At 36.2% G+C, this 17,378-nt stretch overlaps 1 protein-coding gene across 2 annotated transcripts in view; it reads right to left on the bottom strand.

Annotated features, from left to right (window-relative positions):
• Positions 1-2,190: 2,190 nt before the first annotated feature.
• Positions 2,191-17,378, bottom strand: part of NAF1 (nuclear assembly factor 1 ribonucleoprotein) — a 34,479-nt gene continuing 19,291 nt past the window's right edge. For both annotated transcript variants that reach the window (XM_004009579.6, XM_042251102.2), the window contains exons 5-8: positions 14,199-14,359; positions 11,218-11,269; positions 10,132-10,234; positions 2,191-3,040 (exon numbers count right to left, since the gene is read on the bottom strand). In XM_004009579.6, coding sequence (XP_004009628.3) covers positions 2,586-3,040; positions 10,132-10,234; positions 11,218-11,269; positions 14,199-14,359 — 771 coding nt within the window. In that variant the 3' untranslated portion in view covers positions 2,191-2,585. The remainder of the gene's footprint in view (positions 3,041-10,131; positions 10,235-11,217; positions 11,270-14,198; positions 14,360-17,378) is intronic.

The following is a 17,378-nucleotide window of genomic DNA, read 5'->3' as shown; positions in this document are numbered from 1 at the left end:
GTTACCAAGGACTTCACTATCTTTTCCATTAAAGAAAGGAGGAGGAGAAAGACAGTTACTCATCTAATAAAATAAACACATTAGCTTAGACTATAATTTTAGTTTCATTTTATCATTATTTATAACTAGACATGCAAAAGGCTTCCCTGATGGCTCAGATGGTAAAGAATCTGCCTACAATGCAGGAGATTCGGGTTCAATCCTGGGTCAGGGAAATCCCCTGGAGAAGGAAATGGCAACCCACTCCAGTATTCTTGCCTGGAGAATCCCACAGACAGAGGAGCCTGGCGGGCTACTGCCCATGTGTTGCAGAGTCAGACAAGACTGAGCAACCAACACACACAGACATGCAAAAGCATTATCTGCATGCTATCATGTGAATGACAATCTATTTCATTGTAGAAAAAGAACAGCCTATTTCAGATGACAAATGGCATGTGAAGAATATTCTAAGTATTTACATTGGCTAGTAATTTAAGGATTTAGAACCATATGATTTTTAAAGCAGCACCCTAAGATTAAGACGATGAAAACTGTAATATTTTTTTCCAAACTTGGGTTCCTTCTCTTAAACTCCAAAAATGTGTACAGCTAAAAAAATATATATATAACTGAGAACGAAGTGAGTGAGGTGTCATGAACAATTAACAAGCAGCCAGTTTTATTTCTCTCTTCTTCCCCAACTCCCCCCACACCCTCACTACCACCCTAAACAGAATTCCCTTCAATCCCAGAGTGAAGGGCGTAGAAGTTGTAATAGACATGTCCCCTGAAATCCACACAGACTAAGGATAAATCCTGAAATTCAACACCTGGCGGTACCTGTTAAAAGTGGTTTCCTAGATCTTATCTCAGATCTACTGAATTTGAATCTTGGGATAAAACCCAAGAATGTGTACTTTTAATAAATCATTCAAAGCTTAGGTCATTTCTGAAATTCAAAGGCCTTGAAATAAGTATAGGGAGGAAGGCAAGTTGGACCTAAGCGCTTAAAGTAGCAGCTTAATTGAAAGCAGAAATCAAATGGTATCACTCAGCACTAAGTTTCTTCAGGTATTAAAGAGATATTGTCAATATCTACAGTCTACTTTTGAACAGAAGTCTAAAGATTTTTTACATGCCTTGATGATTATAACAGCTCACTAACTTGTTGTAACTGGATGGCAACATCTCACTCTTTCCATTATGGGGTTTCCTCGGTGCTTTTAGATATAGCCTCACGTAATTCTTAAAATATTTCATCAACCAAAAGAAGACTGTCTTTACTATGCTGTAATACTGTGCCTGTTCTATAAAGGCAACTCCTAAACAGAAGCTGCAATAACATTTCAAAAAAGAAACATGAAATACAACACATGTTTAAGCTAGTGTTACCACCAAAGCAGGAACCTCTCATCTCACAACCCAAGAACCCTGGAGAGAGTCTCCTCAGCCCTCGGAGGCGGCAGAGGCGGGGAGGGGGAAGAAAATGGGGACCTGCAACTAGAATCCACATGCTTGTGATAAATTACCAGATCACCCCGTATTATTTTTCTAAGACTGCCAAGGAAAGAAAGACTGGAAAACACCAATTTAATATGAAGTACAGGTCTGAAGATCAGAATTCAGTTTATCTTCTTGCTGCCTCACTGGCAACCTTAGTGACTTGATGTCTCTGGAGTCCTTAGGCTGCTCCAAGGTTATTAAATTAGGACTCTTCTAGGCTACTTCTAAAGCCTCTTCTATCACTAAAATTCTAAGATTTCCTTACACTTATGTTTCATGAGTACATAATCATGTGAAATAACATTCACTGGTTATTTAATTAAAAGTCTACATTTAATAGATTTTATTTTTTTATTAAGCACTTAATCTGTGCCAGGCATCTAAGAATCTGGGAAATCCATATGGACACACAAGTCTCCTTGCTGTTGGTAAATGCACATTACTGTGAATGAATAATGCATTTTACTGTGAATACTCTGTGTCTCTTTAATAAGCAGTTAAACAGTAAAGTTTACTGGATCATGCCTGAATGGAAATCTGCACAGATAATGGAAAGCCTGTCAATGCAAAATAAATATTAACTTTAATTATACACATGACTTCTGCCAAGATATAACGCTTTCCTTCTCTGTACCTTTTACCTGCTTTAAGAAAAAAAAAGTACATTTTAATTTATTGGTAAACTGCATTTACAACCAGAGTCAATTTTTGAAATATATTTATAAAAATAGTTTATTTTAAAGGCTCTCAATAGGACTTAACATTTTATTTTCAGATATACCAAGAATATAATCAGTATGGTCAATATATTTTAATCCATGATGAAAGGTGCCCCAGATTATTAGATTGAGGCATACTATTTAATTAGGCAAGGTTCAAAGTATTAATTAAATATTACATAATTAGATTCCCTGCCACAAGTTTAACATTAAATTTTCATAAAGGTTACAATATATAACAACCTACAACTGAAGGAACTAATTTTTAATTTACAATGCTTTAAAAATCTAGCTCTATAATCTCTTTTTAAAAAATGCTTTCACATATATATGCATGTATGTATATAAAAGTCCACATTTCTCAGGAATGCATACATCAACCTAATAGTAAGGTCCAAAATGAGCAGAATTACCATCTCCAGAAGAGGAGGGTGGAGGCAGGGGTGGGGGGGGCGGAGGTGGGGCTAGGGAGTAGGGCAGGGGGATTATCGGGTGAGGGGCCACAGCAGGGGCAGCCCAGGCCATGTTTGCAGAGGCAGGTGGCGGGGGTGGAGGAGGAGGGAGGGAGAAGTTATGCATGTCAAACCCTGGAGGAGGGAAGGGATACTGTGGCATCATGGGGCTATCCTGTATCTGTGGCGCAAATCCTGAAGTGTCCTGAGGGACCATGTGTTCTGTGTTATAAAACTGTGAAGGGGGGGGCCTGCCAGGGCAAGATCGAGGATATCTACCCTGGGAAAATCCTCTTGTGAATTCTCTGTTGTGATATCCTTTGGAATGCTCTGAAACAGAGCTATGAACATTCCAATTGTGATGTACTTCCGCAAAATCTTCACCTTTGAAGGAAAGAACATAAAGACAAAATTAAAATTAATTTTCATACATCAAGAAACAGTGTTTAAAATTTCAAGAATGCCTTATTTAACTTCCAGTATATCTTACAGTAGTTATAATTTTGTAAGGCATAAAATGATCAACTTTAAATGAATCCTAAAGGTCAGAGGATCAGGAGAGGGAAAGTTTATCAAGAGAAAACTTTTAGACAATAACCACTTGATTTCAGCCTAACACCACAGAGAAAACTGGACACCACTTCCACTCACACGCTCAAAGGTGGTCAAAGAGGCTGAGCAGGGAGCCAGTCAGTACGTCCCCTCAATGACAATGCAGATCACATGGGGAACATAGACTTTTGTCTCTACTGGCAATAACTCCCTAAAAGCCTTCCTCTACTTCTTGCATTTGCGGTGCAGTCAGAGAAAACCCAGGAGAGTGAGGACATTCATCACTGCCCAGCATAACAAGGCCAGCCCCAATAGTGTCAGGAGCAGTAATGAGGCACTCTTACAATTCAGCAGACACAAGAGGAGGCCTGCCTGTGCCCAGCAGTAATGAGATAGCCCCAGGCTCAGATGTCAACTGAAGCTAAAAAGAAAAGCTTAACTCTTATACTCACCTGGACGTAAAGAGTAATAATGCAACCTCTTTCCTTTCCCCGAAAGAACAAAACAACATATTAGGTGGGTGCAAAGGTGACTGTGGTTTGGACTGTTGAACTTTTGCCATTTCACATTGGAATACATTCTTAAATAAATGTGATTATGTTATATATCATTAAATGCATATTTCTCACTTTATGTTTTTTTCCCTAATGACTTATTATTTGCTGTTTATTTTATATTTATTTTAGACTGGAGAAATGTTTGACAAAAAGCAAATACAAGCAATTTTATTATTCGAGATCAAAATGGGTCATAAAGCAGTGGAGACAACTCGCAACAGCAGCAATGCATTTGGCCCAACAACTACTAATGGACAGCGCAGTGGTGGCTCAAGGAGTTTTGCAAAGGAGGTGTGAAGATGAAAAGTGTAGTGGCTGGCTACTGGAAGCTGACAATGACCGAGGCTCATCAAAGCTGATCCTCTTAACAACTGTATAAGAAGTTGCCAAAGAACTCAGTATCAACCATTCCATGGTCATTTGCCATCTGGAGCAAACTGGAAAGTTGAAAAAGCTCAGTAAGTGGCTGCCTCACGAGTTGACTGAAAATCAAAAAAATCAGTGTTTTGAAGTGTTATCTTCTTTAATTCTATGCAACAACAACAAACCACTTCTCAGTCAGATTGTGACATGTGATGAAAAGTGGATTTTACACAATAGCTAGCAATGATCAGCTCAGTGGCTGGACCAAGAAGCTCCAAAGCACTTCCCAAAGCCAAACCTGCACCAAAAAAAGGTCATGGTCACTGTTTGGTGGTCATCTGTCGGTCTGATCCACTACAACTTACTGAATCTCAGTGAAATCATTACATCTGAGAAGTATGCTCAGCAAATCGAACTGATGCACTGAAAATCGCAACATTAGCAGCCAGGACTGGTCAACAGAAAGGGCCCAATTTTTATCCATGACAATGTCCAACCACATGTCACACAACCAATGCTTCAAAAGTTGAATGAATTGGGCTATGAAGTTTTGCCTCATCTACCATATTCACAAAACCTCTCGCCAACTGAGGACCACTTCTTCAAGTAGCTCAACAACTTTTTGCATGGAAAATGCTTCCATAGCACAAGGCAGAAAATGCTTTCCAAGAGTTTGTTGAATCCCAAAGGACAGATTTTTATGTTACAGGAATAAACAAACTTGTTTCTTCTAGTTGGGAAAATGTGTTCATTTTAACAGTTGCAATTTTGACTAATAAAGTTGTGTTTGAGCCTAGTTATGATTTAAAATTCATGGTCATAGATTGCATTCTAGCTGGTAAAACAACAACAGTAGATTGTGATAATTAAAGACCTAAACCAACCACTGAAAAAGCTATATTCATACAATCAACACTATAGACAAATGCAAAGAGAATTCTAAAACAATTTACAACCACAGGAAGGCAGAAGAAAGACAACAGAGAAATAAAAATTAGAAAGAATACAGAAAAGGGCAGATTTAAGCCCAAACATATCAATAATTACATTAAATATAAATGGTCTAAATATACCAATCAAAACACAGTAGTTGGCAGAGTGGATTAGAAAACAACTATAGTCTGTAAAAAGCTTATTTCAAGTGATAGTCACATTGAATGTAAGAAAATGGAACAAGCTACAATATGCAATATAACTAATTATATTAATATCAGATAAAATAAGCTTCAGAATAGGGACATTTTATGATAAAGGGGTCACCTACCAAAAAGATTTAGCCATCTTAAATGTGCATGCACCAACCACATGCTCTCTCTCAACAACTGACAAGATAACTAGACAGAAAATCATTAAGGACAGAGAAAATACTAAATAGTACTCTTCTAAATAATCCATTGGCCCAAGAGACTGTGTCAAGAGGAATATAAACAAAGAAACATTAAGCTAAGTCACAATAAATAAAATGTATGCACATCCATGGAACAGATTCAAGGAGTAAAGTCTTTAATAACATAAACTCCCATCTTAAGAACCTATAAAAACCAAAACAAAATAAACTCAAAGCAAGCAGTAGAAAGTTAATGATAAAGAGTTAAAAGAATGCAAATGTTAATAGAAAAATAATAAATTAAAATCAATAACAAAGAACTGGCTCTGTGAAAAATCAATATAATTTGCTATCTTCTAAGCAAAACTGAAAAAATACAAGCCACAAATGATCAATATCAAAGACATCAAAATGAAGACAATCTTGCAAACCAACTCTACGTACATAATTTGACGAATTAGCTGAAATGGACCAACTCCTTGAAAAATAAAAGCTACTATAACCTATCCAACATGGAAAAGTAAGTAAACTATTAAGTAAACTGAATTTGTAATTAAGTTTCTCCAAAAAGCTATCTCCAGTCTGAAGTGGTTCACTGGAGATTTTTTTTACTAAATATAAAAAAATTAACAGCAAGTCTACATAATGTTTTCAAGTATACCAAAAAAGAAAATCTCAATTCATTTTTATGAAGCTACTCTGCTGACAATAAAACCAGTTTAAAATAGTCTGAAAGAAAACTAGACCAATACCTCTCATGAATAAAAATCCTTATTAAAATATAAGCAAAATTCAGCAATATTTACAAAGAATTACATACCACGGCTAACTGGTTTATTCCAGTGATGCTCATTCAATATTCTAAAACCAATGTAATCTACTTTATGAACAAGTTAATGAAGGGGTCATGTGATATTATCAATCAATGCAGAAAAACAATTGTCAAAATTATTATTCATGATTTCTTAAAAAACGTTTAGGGAGACTAGACAGAAGACTAGACAGAAACTTCCTCAACTTGATAAAGAACACCTACAGTAACCCTATACCTAATATTATACTGAATGGTAAAATACTGAATGTTTCCTTCTATGATCAGGAATACAACATATTTACTGAATATAGTGCCAGATGTTACAGCCAGTTCAGAAACGAAAGAGAGCTAAAAAACCATACAGATTGGGAGGGAAAAGACAAACACTATTTCTATTTGCCACTGACATAACTGTCTACACTGAAATCTCAGGAGAAAAACTAGAACTAATGAGTTCAACAAAGTCACAAGATACAAGCTAAACATACAAACAGTAATTATTTCTGTATTCTAGAAATGAACACATGAACACAAATTAAAAATGCAAAAGCAGTTACAATGATTTCCCCCAAACTGAAATACTCAGGTATATATCTAACAAAAAGATGTACAGAACTTGCATTCTGAAAACTACATAATGCTGGTGAAGAAATTTTAAAAAAATCTAAATTAATGGAGATGTATACCATGTTTGTGGAATGGAAGACTCAATCCAGTTAAGACATCAGTTCTCTCCAAACCAATACACAGGTTCAATCCAATTTCTATCAAAATCTAAGCAAGACTTTCTGTCAATATAGGGAAGTTGATTTCAAAAGTCATATGGAAAGACAAAGGAATTAAAATGGCTAAAAATAATTATGAAAACTTTTAGGAAATAAAAAAGATAAAATCTTTGCAATGTAAGTCTAGGAAAGGAATTCTCAGACTCCATCAAAGAAAAGCAGATAAATTGGGCTTCATCAAAACAAAAAATTTCATTCTGCAAAGCTCCTTTATAAAGATGAAAACTCAAGCTAAAGAAATATTAGCAATTAAATATAAACTCTCATTAACTCAAGAGTAAAGCAGAAATACAATTAGAAAGTGGGCACAATATGAACAAAAAAGCATTGAAGGGCTATAGATAGCAAATGAGCACATAGAAAGCTGGTCAATATCACTAGCCATTAGGAAAATGCAAGTTAAAATCACAACTACGTATCATTACATACTTATTAAGTTAAGTCGCTCAGTCGTGTCCGACTCTTTGCAACCCTGTGGACTGTAGCCCTCCAGGCTCCTCCGTCCATGGGATTCTCCAGGCAAGAATACTGGAGTGGGTTGCCATTTCCTTCTCCAGGGGATCTTCCCAACCCAGGGATCGAACCCAGGTCTCCTGTATTAGAGGCAGACGCTTTAACCTCTGAGCCACCAGGGAAGCCCTACATACTTATTAGAATGGCTAAAATAAAAAATGATGACAATGACAAATGCTTATGAGAATGCAGATAAACTGGGCAACTAGGGATAAGAATGTAAAGTGGTAAAGCCACACACAAAAAAATACCAATATGACAGGCTCTCAAGAAACTAAACATGGAACTACAGTGGGCCCTTAAATAACACAGATTTGAACTGTATAGGTCCACCTTTAAGCAGATTTTTCTCAGTAAAAACATACTATATAATCCATGGTTGGCTTAATCTACGGATGTATAATGATGGGTACAGAGGGCCAACTTTAAGTCATTCAGATTTTCAACTGCATGGAAGGGAGGGAGATGTCAGTGCCCCTTACCCCAAAGTTGCTCACTTGTCAACTGTATTATATAATCCAACTGTACTCTTGACATTTATCCCAGAGAAATGTGAAAATTTGTGTTTACATAAAAATCTGTGCACAAATGTATAAAGCAGCTTTATTCATAAAACCCCAAACTGTAAACAACAAGAATGTCCTTAAATGGATGAATGGTTAAAACACCTGCGGTATATTCATACCACAGAACACCACCCTGGAATGAAAACAAACAAACTTAATACATACAACAATCTAGATGATCTCCAGAAAAATATGCTCAGTAACAAAACCCAACTGATAATTTATATAAACCATTCTTGACAAGACAAAATATATCACAGAAATGGCACACAGATGAGTGGCTGTCAGGAGCTGAGGAAACGGAAGAAGAAAGAAGTGGGTGTGGATATAACAAGGCAACATGAGGACCTTCTTCTGTGATTGCATTGGTGTCAACAGCTAACAAAACACCTTGATTTTACCTTAAGTACCGTATCATTTAATTCTAAAAATGGAAGCAAACAGGTTTCTTGGGAAAAAAAAAAAAGGACTGATAAGCACAAATGATTCTTCTACTTTTTACCCCAAGGGGCCATTTTTTACACCCTCAAGCTTGAAAACCACCCAAGTGTCCCTTGTGCCTCTCCTACCACACCCCACCCCATCCTATGTGATGCCTCCAATGCTGGCAGATGCCAGAAAGTACAAGAAAACTCCTAGATAGCTCCCTCAGTTTTATTACTGAGCAATTTATACAGATGTAAATGAAGATGAAAAATACTATATACTACATTGAGGAGTGCCAAAGATTGCTCAAACTACCACAGAACTGCACTCATTTCACATGCTAGTAAAGTAATGCTCAAAATTCTCCAAGCCAGGCTTCAACAGTACGTGAACTGTGAACTTCCAGATGTTCAAGCTGGATTTAGAAAAGGCAGAGGAAACAGAGATCAAATTGCCAACATCCGGTGGATCATCGAAAAAGCAAGAGTTCCAGAAAAATATCCACTTCTGTTTTATTGACTATGCCAAAGCCTTTGACTGTGTGGATCACAAAAAACTGTGGAAAATTCTTTAAGAGATGGGATTACCAGACCACCTAACCTGTCAAGAAGCAACAGTTAGAACTGGACATGGAACAACAGACTGGTTCCAAATAGGGAAAGGCGTACATCAAGGTTGTATACTGTCACCATGCTTATTTAACTTATATGCAGAGTACATCATGAAAAATGCTGGACTGGATGAAGCACAAGCTGTAATCAAGACTGCTGGGAGAAATACCAATAACCTCAAATATACAGATGACACCACCCTTATGGTAGAAAGAAAAGAACTGAAGAGCCTCTTGATGAAAGCGAAAGAGGAGAGTGAAAAAGCTGGCTTAAAGCTCAACATTAAGAAAACTAAGATCATGGCATCTGGTACCATCACTTCATGGCAAATAGATGGGAAAACAGTGGAAACAGTGACACTTTATTTTTGGGGGCTCCAAAATCACTGCCGATGGTGACTGCAGCTATGAAATTAAAAGATGCTTGCTCCTTGGAAGAAAAGCTATGACAGCATATTAAAAAGCAGAGACATCCCTTTGCCAACAAAGGTCCGTCTAGTCAAGGCTATGGTTTTTCCAGTAGTCACGTATGGATATGAGAGTTGGACTATAAAGAATGGTGAGCACTGAAGAATTGATGCTTTTGAGCTGTGGTGTTGGAGAAGACCCTTGAGAGTCCCTTGGACAGCAAGGAGATCCAACCAGTCCATCCTAAAGGAGATCAGTCCTGAATATTCATTGGAAGGACTGAAGCTGATGCTGAAGCTCCAATACTTTGGCCACCTGATGTAAAAAACTGACTCATTGGAAAAGACCCTAAGGCTGGGAAAGATTGAAGGCAAGAAGAGAAGGGGACAACAGAGGACTGAACGTTGAGGAGGGCATGGCAACCCACTCTAGTATTCTTTCCTGGAGAATCCCATGGACAGAGGAGTCTAACAGATTCCAGTCCCTGGGGTCACAAAAGTCGGACACAACAGATGAGACTTAACATGTATGTACATTTTCTACATTTAACTCACCAGGTTCATTAAATTCAGATCTGAATTTTTTCCGACCTTGAATCTGAGATTTTTTCCTCTGTTTGGCTTCTTTTTCCTTTTCATCATCACTGAAATCCAAGGCCTTACATGAAAAAACAGATTTATATCATATGCATTTACCAATTCAATGGTACATTATCAGAGGTAAAGAGAATAAAGCACTTATTTAAGTGACCCTGAAAGTTAATACATGTACACATGACACAAATCAGAAGGCATAACACCGTGGCAATGAGGATGCTAAAACAGGACTGCTTCTGATTAAGTAATCCTCTAAGTGGGCATTTACTGACTCACACAGCTTCAGCAAAATCACAAATTAATACAGATCATGAACCTTTAGCACTGCTTGAGAATTTACAATGACTAAAGTTAAATCTATAAATATCAAGAATTTACAAAACTGAGAAACTTCATCAGAACTTCTGAGTGCATAACAAATTCTCTTATAATTATATTTTTGTTTTATGAAATAAAAATGCGAAAGTATAAATTCATGCTATTTTTAAGAATGTATATACTCATTGCTGTAATTTTCATGTTTTAATAAAGACCATATATATCAAGCTACTTTGAAATGTAAAATATTATTGCTGATAAGAAAAAGAACACTCTTTTTAGGAAGGTGAGTATACTGTAAAAAATGGAGAAGTAGGTAGACTGTAATTATTTTCTACCTCCAGAAGAAAAGTAGCTTATTAAAAGTACCATCAATAAACATCTTCACGTCCCATGTGGTGAATTTACTAAACTAAAAAAAAATTGTTTTAAATAATGATAATTTTGCCTTTACCAGGTATCAACAAAATTGATAAAAACAGGACACTATAAGGAAAATGATCATCTGATAGTAATTAAAATGTGATTGAAAATATTTTTTTCTGAAATGACCATAAACATTAATTGCGAGGCATAAAAGGCATCAGAGGGAGGGGAGAGCACGCCAGCTGGCTGAAGGCAGTGTGACTAGTGAGCAGTTTTGAGGACATCCTTCAGGTCAGGAATGAGGAATATATAAGACTGAGTCCTGTTCCTTTCTCAAATACTGTGTGAAAAGACACTTACCTCTGGTGGTGGTTCTTGATCATTCTTCCATGATGCATCTGATCCCCTATCCCTAGGGGAACAAACAAAGGTCAAAGGGTCAAAACACTTATTAAGATTCTGTTAAGTGCTTATAACCTAATAGCATGGAAAGTAAAAAAGCAAAAGACCTAAGCTCAATCTTAATTTGCAATATATAAGACAATAAGAGAAAAGAATAAAGGCTAATTTCTCTGTCCTTTATTTAAGAAGATGTGGGAAGAGCACACATATATATTACGAGTGGAGAATCAGAATGAGAAGCCGACACCACACTGTGCAGGGCAAAGTGGTTCTGCAATTCTTCAGCAGCTCCAGGTGCTCTGACTCTGACTGATACCCTCGTAATATCTGAGCTCAGCTCATAAACCTCCTTAAGAAAATACCTATCCAAGACCACAATCAGACGTTCGAGGTGCCAAGGACACAAAAAGGGAATACGGGGTATTTCCTTGTGTAAGACTTTACAGGTTCAACAACAGAGATCACAACATGAAATGCTTCTTCCTCGATTCACCTGAGAATTATCAATGATCCTCCATGAGTAAGCAAGGTTTGCTCCGAGAGTGACTCTCAGAGCAGAGGGTGAGACAAAGGCATCTAGAGTTTGGGGAGGAGGAGCTGTAAAGATAGGACACTAACTTTTTCTAGTGAAAAGTTTTATACTCTATGACCAACAAAAGCATATAGATCTACTATAATTTCTGACAGCTCATTTTTAATTGTGTCTGTTTGATCCCAATTTCACAGTTTGACAATATTTGTTATTCAATCACATTAAAATATTACAAAGTATTAGGAGTAGATGTCCTCATTGCTTGACACCAAATCTCAAAAATAAATGAAACTCCCAAGAATGAATTAATCCATTAATCCATTAAAATCAATTTACAGATGTCTGTGAGCTCGCACAACATGAAATCTTTTTTTCTGAGTCTACTCTACTGTTTTAATTCGGAATTCTGTTGTTATACATAAGGCCTTATCAATGACTTTTTCCATTTCTAATTATTATCTTCTACCCATGCGTCTATCATAGCTCCAGGGCTCCTTTTCGCATGGATACCATCTCAAGGCCTGCAGTGAGCTAAGAATGAAATCTTCTAAAGACAGAAATGGGGAAAGATGTTATGGGGAGGGAAGTGGGAGGGGGGTTCATGTTTGGGAATGCATGTAAGAATTAAAGATTTTAAAATTTAAAAAATAAAAAACTAAAATTAAAAAAAATAATAATAAAAAAAAAAAAAAAAAAAGAAATGGGAAACGTTCCCTACCTGGGGCATTACCACAGAAAATCAAAAACTACTGAACAAAAGAACAAGTAACATTTCCAACAGCACCTTTAACAAGAGTAAGTTCATGGGAAGCTAAGATTAAAATAACCCAACTAAAAGCAGGTAAGCTGGAGATAAGTTCAGCTTCTCCACCTCAAAGGAAAGGAGTTCCCTTGACCAACAGAAAAAATACAGTCTAGAACAGAATGGACTTTTTTCAGGCGGAGCTTCTGCAGAGTGGGCTCAATGTCCCGATTCTTTAGTTTCTTATTCTTTCTTTGCAAAAAAAGACAAAAATTCTTGTTCTTGCAAATCAGAACAAAGACTGCTACTATATCTATCTAAAAACACCTTCAGAAAAATCTCATCAACCTATCTATTTTAAGCTAAAATATTTTACCCCTTAAAAGCTAATATATGGAATATCCAAAGCAACAACTTAATATTCAAACAGAACAAAATGCTAATTATTTAAGGATTGATTTTAAAGCACATTGAAATTTTTATAACTTTGCTATATTTAATTCACCTTTCATGTTAATGGTTATTTAGAAAAATTAATCTTACATAGCCTGAAGAACAACTTCAGTTCCTGTAGGTACTTCTGAGTTTCAGAGTTTAACAAATTATCAGGAACAAAATATTCATCTCATTTCAGAGATTTCCAAATATTAAAACTCAGACAGGATTTAGTATGTAAGTGGTAAAGAGGCCTTCTCCCAGCTGGGACTGGTACCGTGGCTTGACAAGCACCGAAGTTACTACTCACGATATCTTCTGCAAAAACCAAATTCCTAATGCTTCACCTGTATTTCAAGTTTCCAACTATTCAAAGGGACTTTTGTGTCAAACTGAGTACAAAATCTTTTCAGATTTAAGGTCTCTTCCCCAATCCTTTGCAGTATTTTTCTCCACTCCTAACTGGGCAACATTTTATTGGTTCATATTTATTACATCTTTCCAAAGCATTCAATTTATATTTACAGAAAAAGTTATTCTATTTTAATTCATATGCCACTGGTTTGTGCAAAAATTATGTAATTATAATAACAAATGTAATAAAAATAGCTCTACAGCTAACATCTGGCAACAAATTTTTACCTGACAAATATACAGTTCATCAGTGGAAACAAGAAATATCACCAGATACACACCACAGGATATCATACATTTACAGATAGGATGGAGACCACTGGTTTGCTGATTAAGTCAACTCTGTTAATTGCAGCTTGATACACAACACATAAATATGTTCTTCTATAAATGTACAATTTATAAACAACCTAAAATTTACTCATTTTCTTTTTTCTTTTTAAGAATTATAAAGTTGCATTAAATAATGAAGCTTATGAATGCAATCCAAATAAATCTTTCTTTACAATGGAGAAGTTGTAGCACATATATGCAGGAAAGTATATAATGGAAAAGATAATGAATTAAAATTCAGAGAATGTATATGGCCCAAATGTGCTCTTGCCAGTTGATCATGTCATTTTGGTCAAAAAATACAAATGATCTCTACCTTGTAAAACCTGATAACAACTGTAGCTTTCAGAGATGTTACCAGGAAGACAAATGAGCTCTTGGGAAGACAGATATCATCTTAACTGCAAGAAACTACATCACTAAGAATTACTCCTAAAACACAAACACTAGATAAGCAAAGTAACATGCCAATAAAGTACTTACTGTTTAAGCTTCTCTGTGAATATATACTGGGTGAAGTCTTTCATTGATGGAGCAAAATACATAGTGTCCTTTATTTTAATGCCTTTATTTTCAATATGCTCTGAAGAATTAAACCGTAATACATAAAATGGATGTGCAACAGGTCCAAATATCTCAAATATCTATAAAAGAGAAGAAACATCAAGTTCTCCTTTGACCGTAAAATAAGGACTTCAAAAGTTCGTACTATTGGACTTCCTTGACAGTCCAGTGGTTAAGCCTTCACCTTCCAATGCAGAGGGTGCAGGTTGAATCCCTGTTTGGGAAGTTAAGATCCCACAAGCCTCCTGACCAAAAAAAAAACAAAACATAAAACAGAAGCAATACTGTGTGTGTGTGTGATTTTTCAGATTCCAGTTATCTATCAATGGACATGTACGTGGCTTCCACGTTTTGGCCACTGTAAATAGCGCTGCTATGAACTCTGGCGTACATGTACCTTTGCAAATTATAGTTTTCTCTGGATATACACTCAGAAATAAGACTGCCGGATCATACACTAACTCTACAGATTTCTAAGGAACCTCCATACCACTGTCCATAGTGGCTGCACCAATTTACATTCCCACCAACAGTAAAAGACAGTTCTTTTTACTCCACACCCTCACCAGGGTTTATTATCTATAGACTTTCTAGTGATGGCCATTCTGACTGCTATGAGGTAATACCTCACTACATTTTTTTTTAATTATTTTAATTGGAGGCTACTTATTTTACAATATTGTGGAAGTTTTTGCCATACAGTCACGTGAATCAGCCACAGGTGTACATGTGTTCCCCATCCTGAACCCCCCTCCCATCTCCCTCCCTATCCCATCCCTCAGGGTCATCCCAGTGCACCAGCCCTGAGCACCCTGTCTCATGCATTGAACCTGGGCTGGCGATCTGTTTCACATATGATAATATACATGTTTCAATGCTACCCTCTCAAATCATCCCACCCTTGCCTTCTCCCCGAGTCCAAAAGTCTGTTCTTTACATCTGTAACTCTTTTGCTGTTTCATATATAGGATCATCATTACCATCTTTCTAAATCCCATATATATGTGTTAATATACTGTATTGGTGTTTTTCTGACTTATTTCACTCTGTGTAATAGGCTCGTTTCATCCACCTCATTAAAACTGATTCAAATGCATTCTTTTCAATAGCTGAGTAATATTTCATTGTGTATATGTTGACCTGAATTTCTCCAATAATTAGAGATATTGAGCATCTTTTCATGTGCCTCTTAGCCATCTGTATGTCTTTAGAAAAATGTCTATTTAGGTCTTCTGCTCACTTTGATTGGGTTGTTTGATATTGACTTGTATGAGCTATTTGTGTATTTTGGAAATTAATCCCATTGGTAGCATAAATTGCAAATATTTTCTTCCAGTCTATAGGCTTTTTGTTTTGTCTATAGTTTTCTTTAATGTGTAAAAGCTTTTAAGTTTAATCAAGTCCCTTTTGTTTATTTTTGTCTTTCCTTCCATTACTCTAGGAGACAGAGCTAAAAAAAACACTGCTGTAATTTATGTCAAAGAGAGTTCTGCCCATGTTTTCCTTTAAAAGTTTCATCATATCTTGGCTTGTATTTTATTTAGGTCTTCAATCCATTCTGACTTGACTTTAGCAAAATGGTGTTAGAGAATGTTCTAATTTCAATCTTTACATATAGCTGTCCAGATTTTCCACTTACTAAAGAGACTGTCTTTTCTTCATTGCCTATTCTTGCCTCTTTCATTGTAAATTAACTGACCATAAGTGCATGAGCTTACTTTCCAGCTTTCTATCCTGTTCCACTGATCTACTGCTCCCTTTAAAGCCTAAAGTTTTAATTTTTTTCATGTTAAATATATTTTTCATAATATACAATTTCTGTGGCTATTTGACACTCCTTTATAGATCTAGCAGAATTTAACATATCTTATATTGTAGAATACTGAGACAAGCTCCCAATTTGTTCAGAAATGATGCCATAATGGACATCTTTATCTGCAAATCTCTGTACTTCAGAATTCCTGAAAACTAGTTCATAAGGGATGGAACTATCAAAGCCAAAAGTATGATTACTACTAAAACTCTTGACGCAAATTATTAAAAAATGTCCAAATAACAATTTAAATCAACTGCAATGAAAGTACCTATTTTATTATATCCTCAGTTGCTGATTGACTGAAAAGTCCTCATTTGTTAAAAAGTAAAACAAAAAAACAATAAAACAAACGCTCAAACAAATGCTCAAAACTAAACGTAGAGACAATGATCAAGAAATCCAACTTATAGGTGGCATAAGTTGTCAATGTTTTAAAAATTCCCTAATATAAGAATTCAACATTAAAAATGGAATTCACTCATTAATTATCAACAGGAACCAATCATTTCTAAGATTAAAGTGAAAAAGGCAGAATTTGAAATCTGAAGTTGCCCTCCTTTAAATCAGTGGGAAACAAGGAAGGAGATGGGAGGGAGGCAAAAAAAAAATCAGATCACCTGTGTTATACATTGCATTTTGCTCCTTGTTAGCTATTGTGATTTCTGAATAAATGAAGATAATTCTATTTCCTTACAGTTTCAGTGAATTTAAAAAGACACAGAAGGTATCTGACACTGTAGGTGATTATTACTGTTACTGAAAAGGAGAGGGAAAAGGAAGGATGTCATAAATAAAAGGAATCATGGAAATAATCAGTTTTAATTCAGTCAGAAAAGCAGGAAGTACATTTCCCTAGCCTCTTCTCCCTGGTCTCCCCAAGAGGTAAAACAGCATCCCTGTGCTCAAGAGCTCCCCTCCCCAGCCATCTCCACTCACCTCCACTCCTCTCTCTCAACAGCTTCCCAGGCTAAGCCCCTAGACTCTCCCTAGCCCCTTACAAAGGTATCAGCAGTAAATAGAGTCTATTCTGTATTTCAGTACTTCCTCTGAACCAAAAATACTGAGACCCATACTTGAAACAAAAGTATTAAGCCTAGGAATTTGAAAGGGAGAAAAGTCAACACCACCCTTCAGGTATTAAAGTCTTTCTTCCACTTTTTCAAAAATTGCCAAAAAGCATTAGCTCTGGACTCCAATTAATTCTGTCATTGATTGCTTTCCAGTTCTAAGAGACTCATTTATTTTGGTAAATTAGTCTGTCAACCTAAAAAGTAGGCAGTGCA

Source organism: Ovis aries, chromosome 6 (assembly GCF_016772045.2).
Source record: "Ovis aries strain OAR_USU_Benz2616 breed Rambouillet chromosome 6, ARS-UI_Ramb_v3.0, whole genome shotgun sequence".
In the NCBI taxonomy this organism is placed as follows: Eukaryota; Metazoa; Chordata; class Mammalia; order Artiodactyla; family Bovidae; genus Ovis; species Ovis aries.
This window is presented reverse-complemented; position numbering and strand designations above follow the sequence as displayed.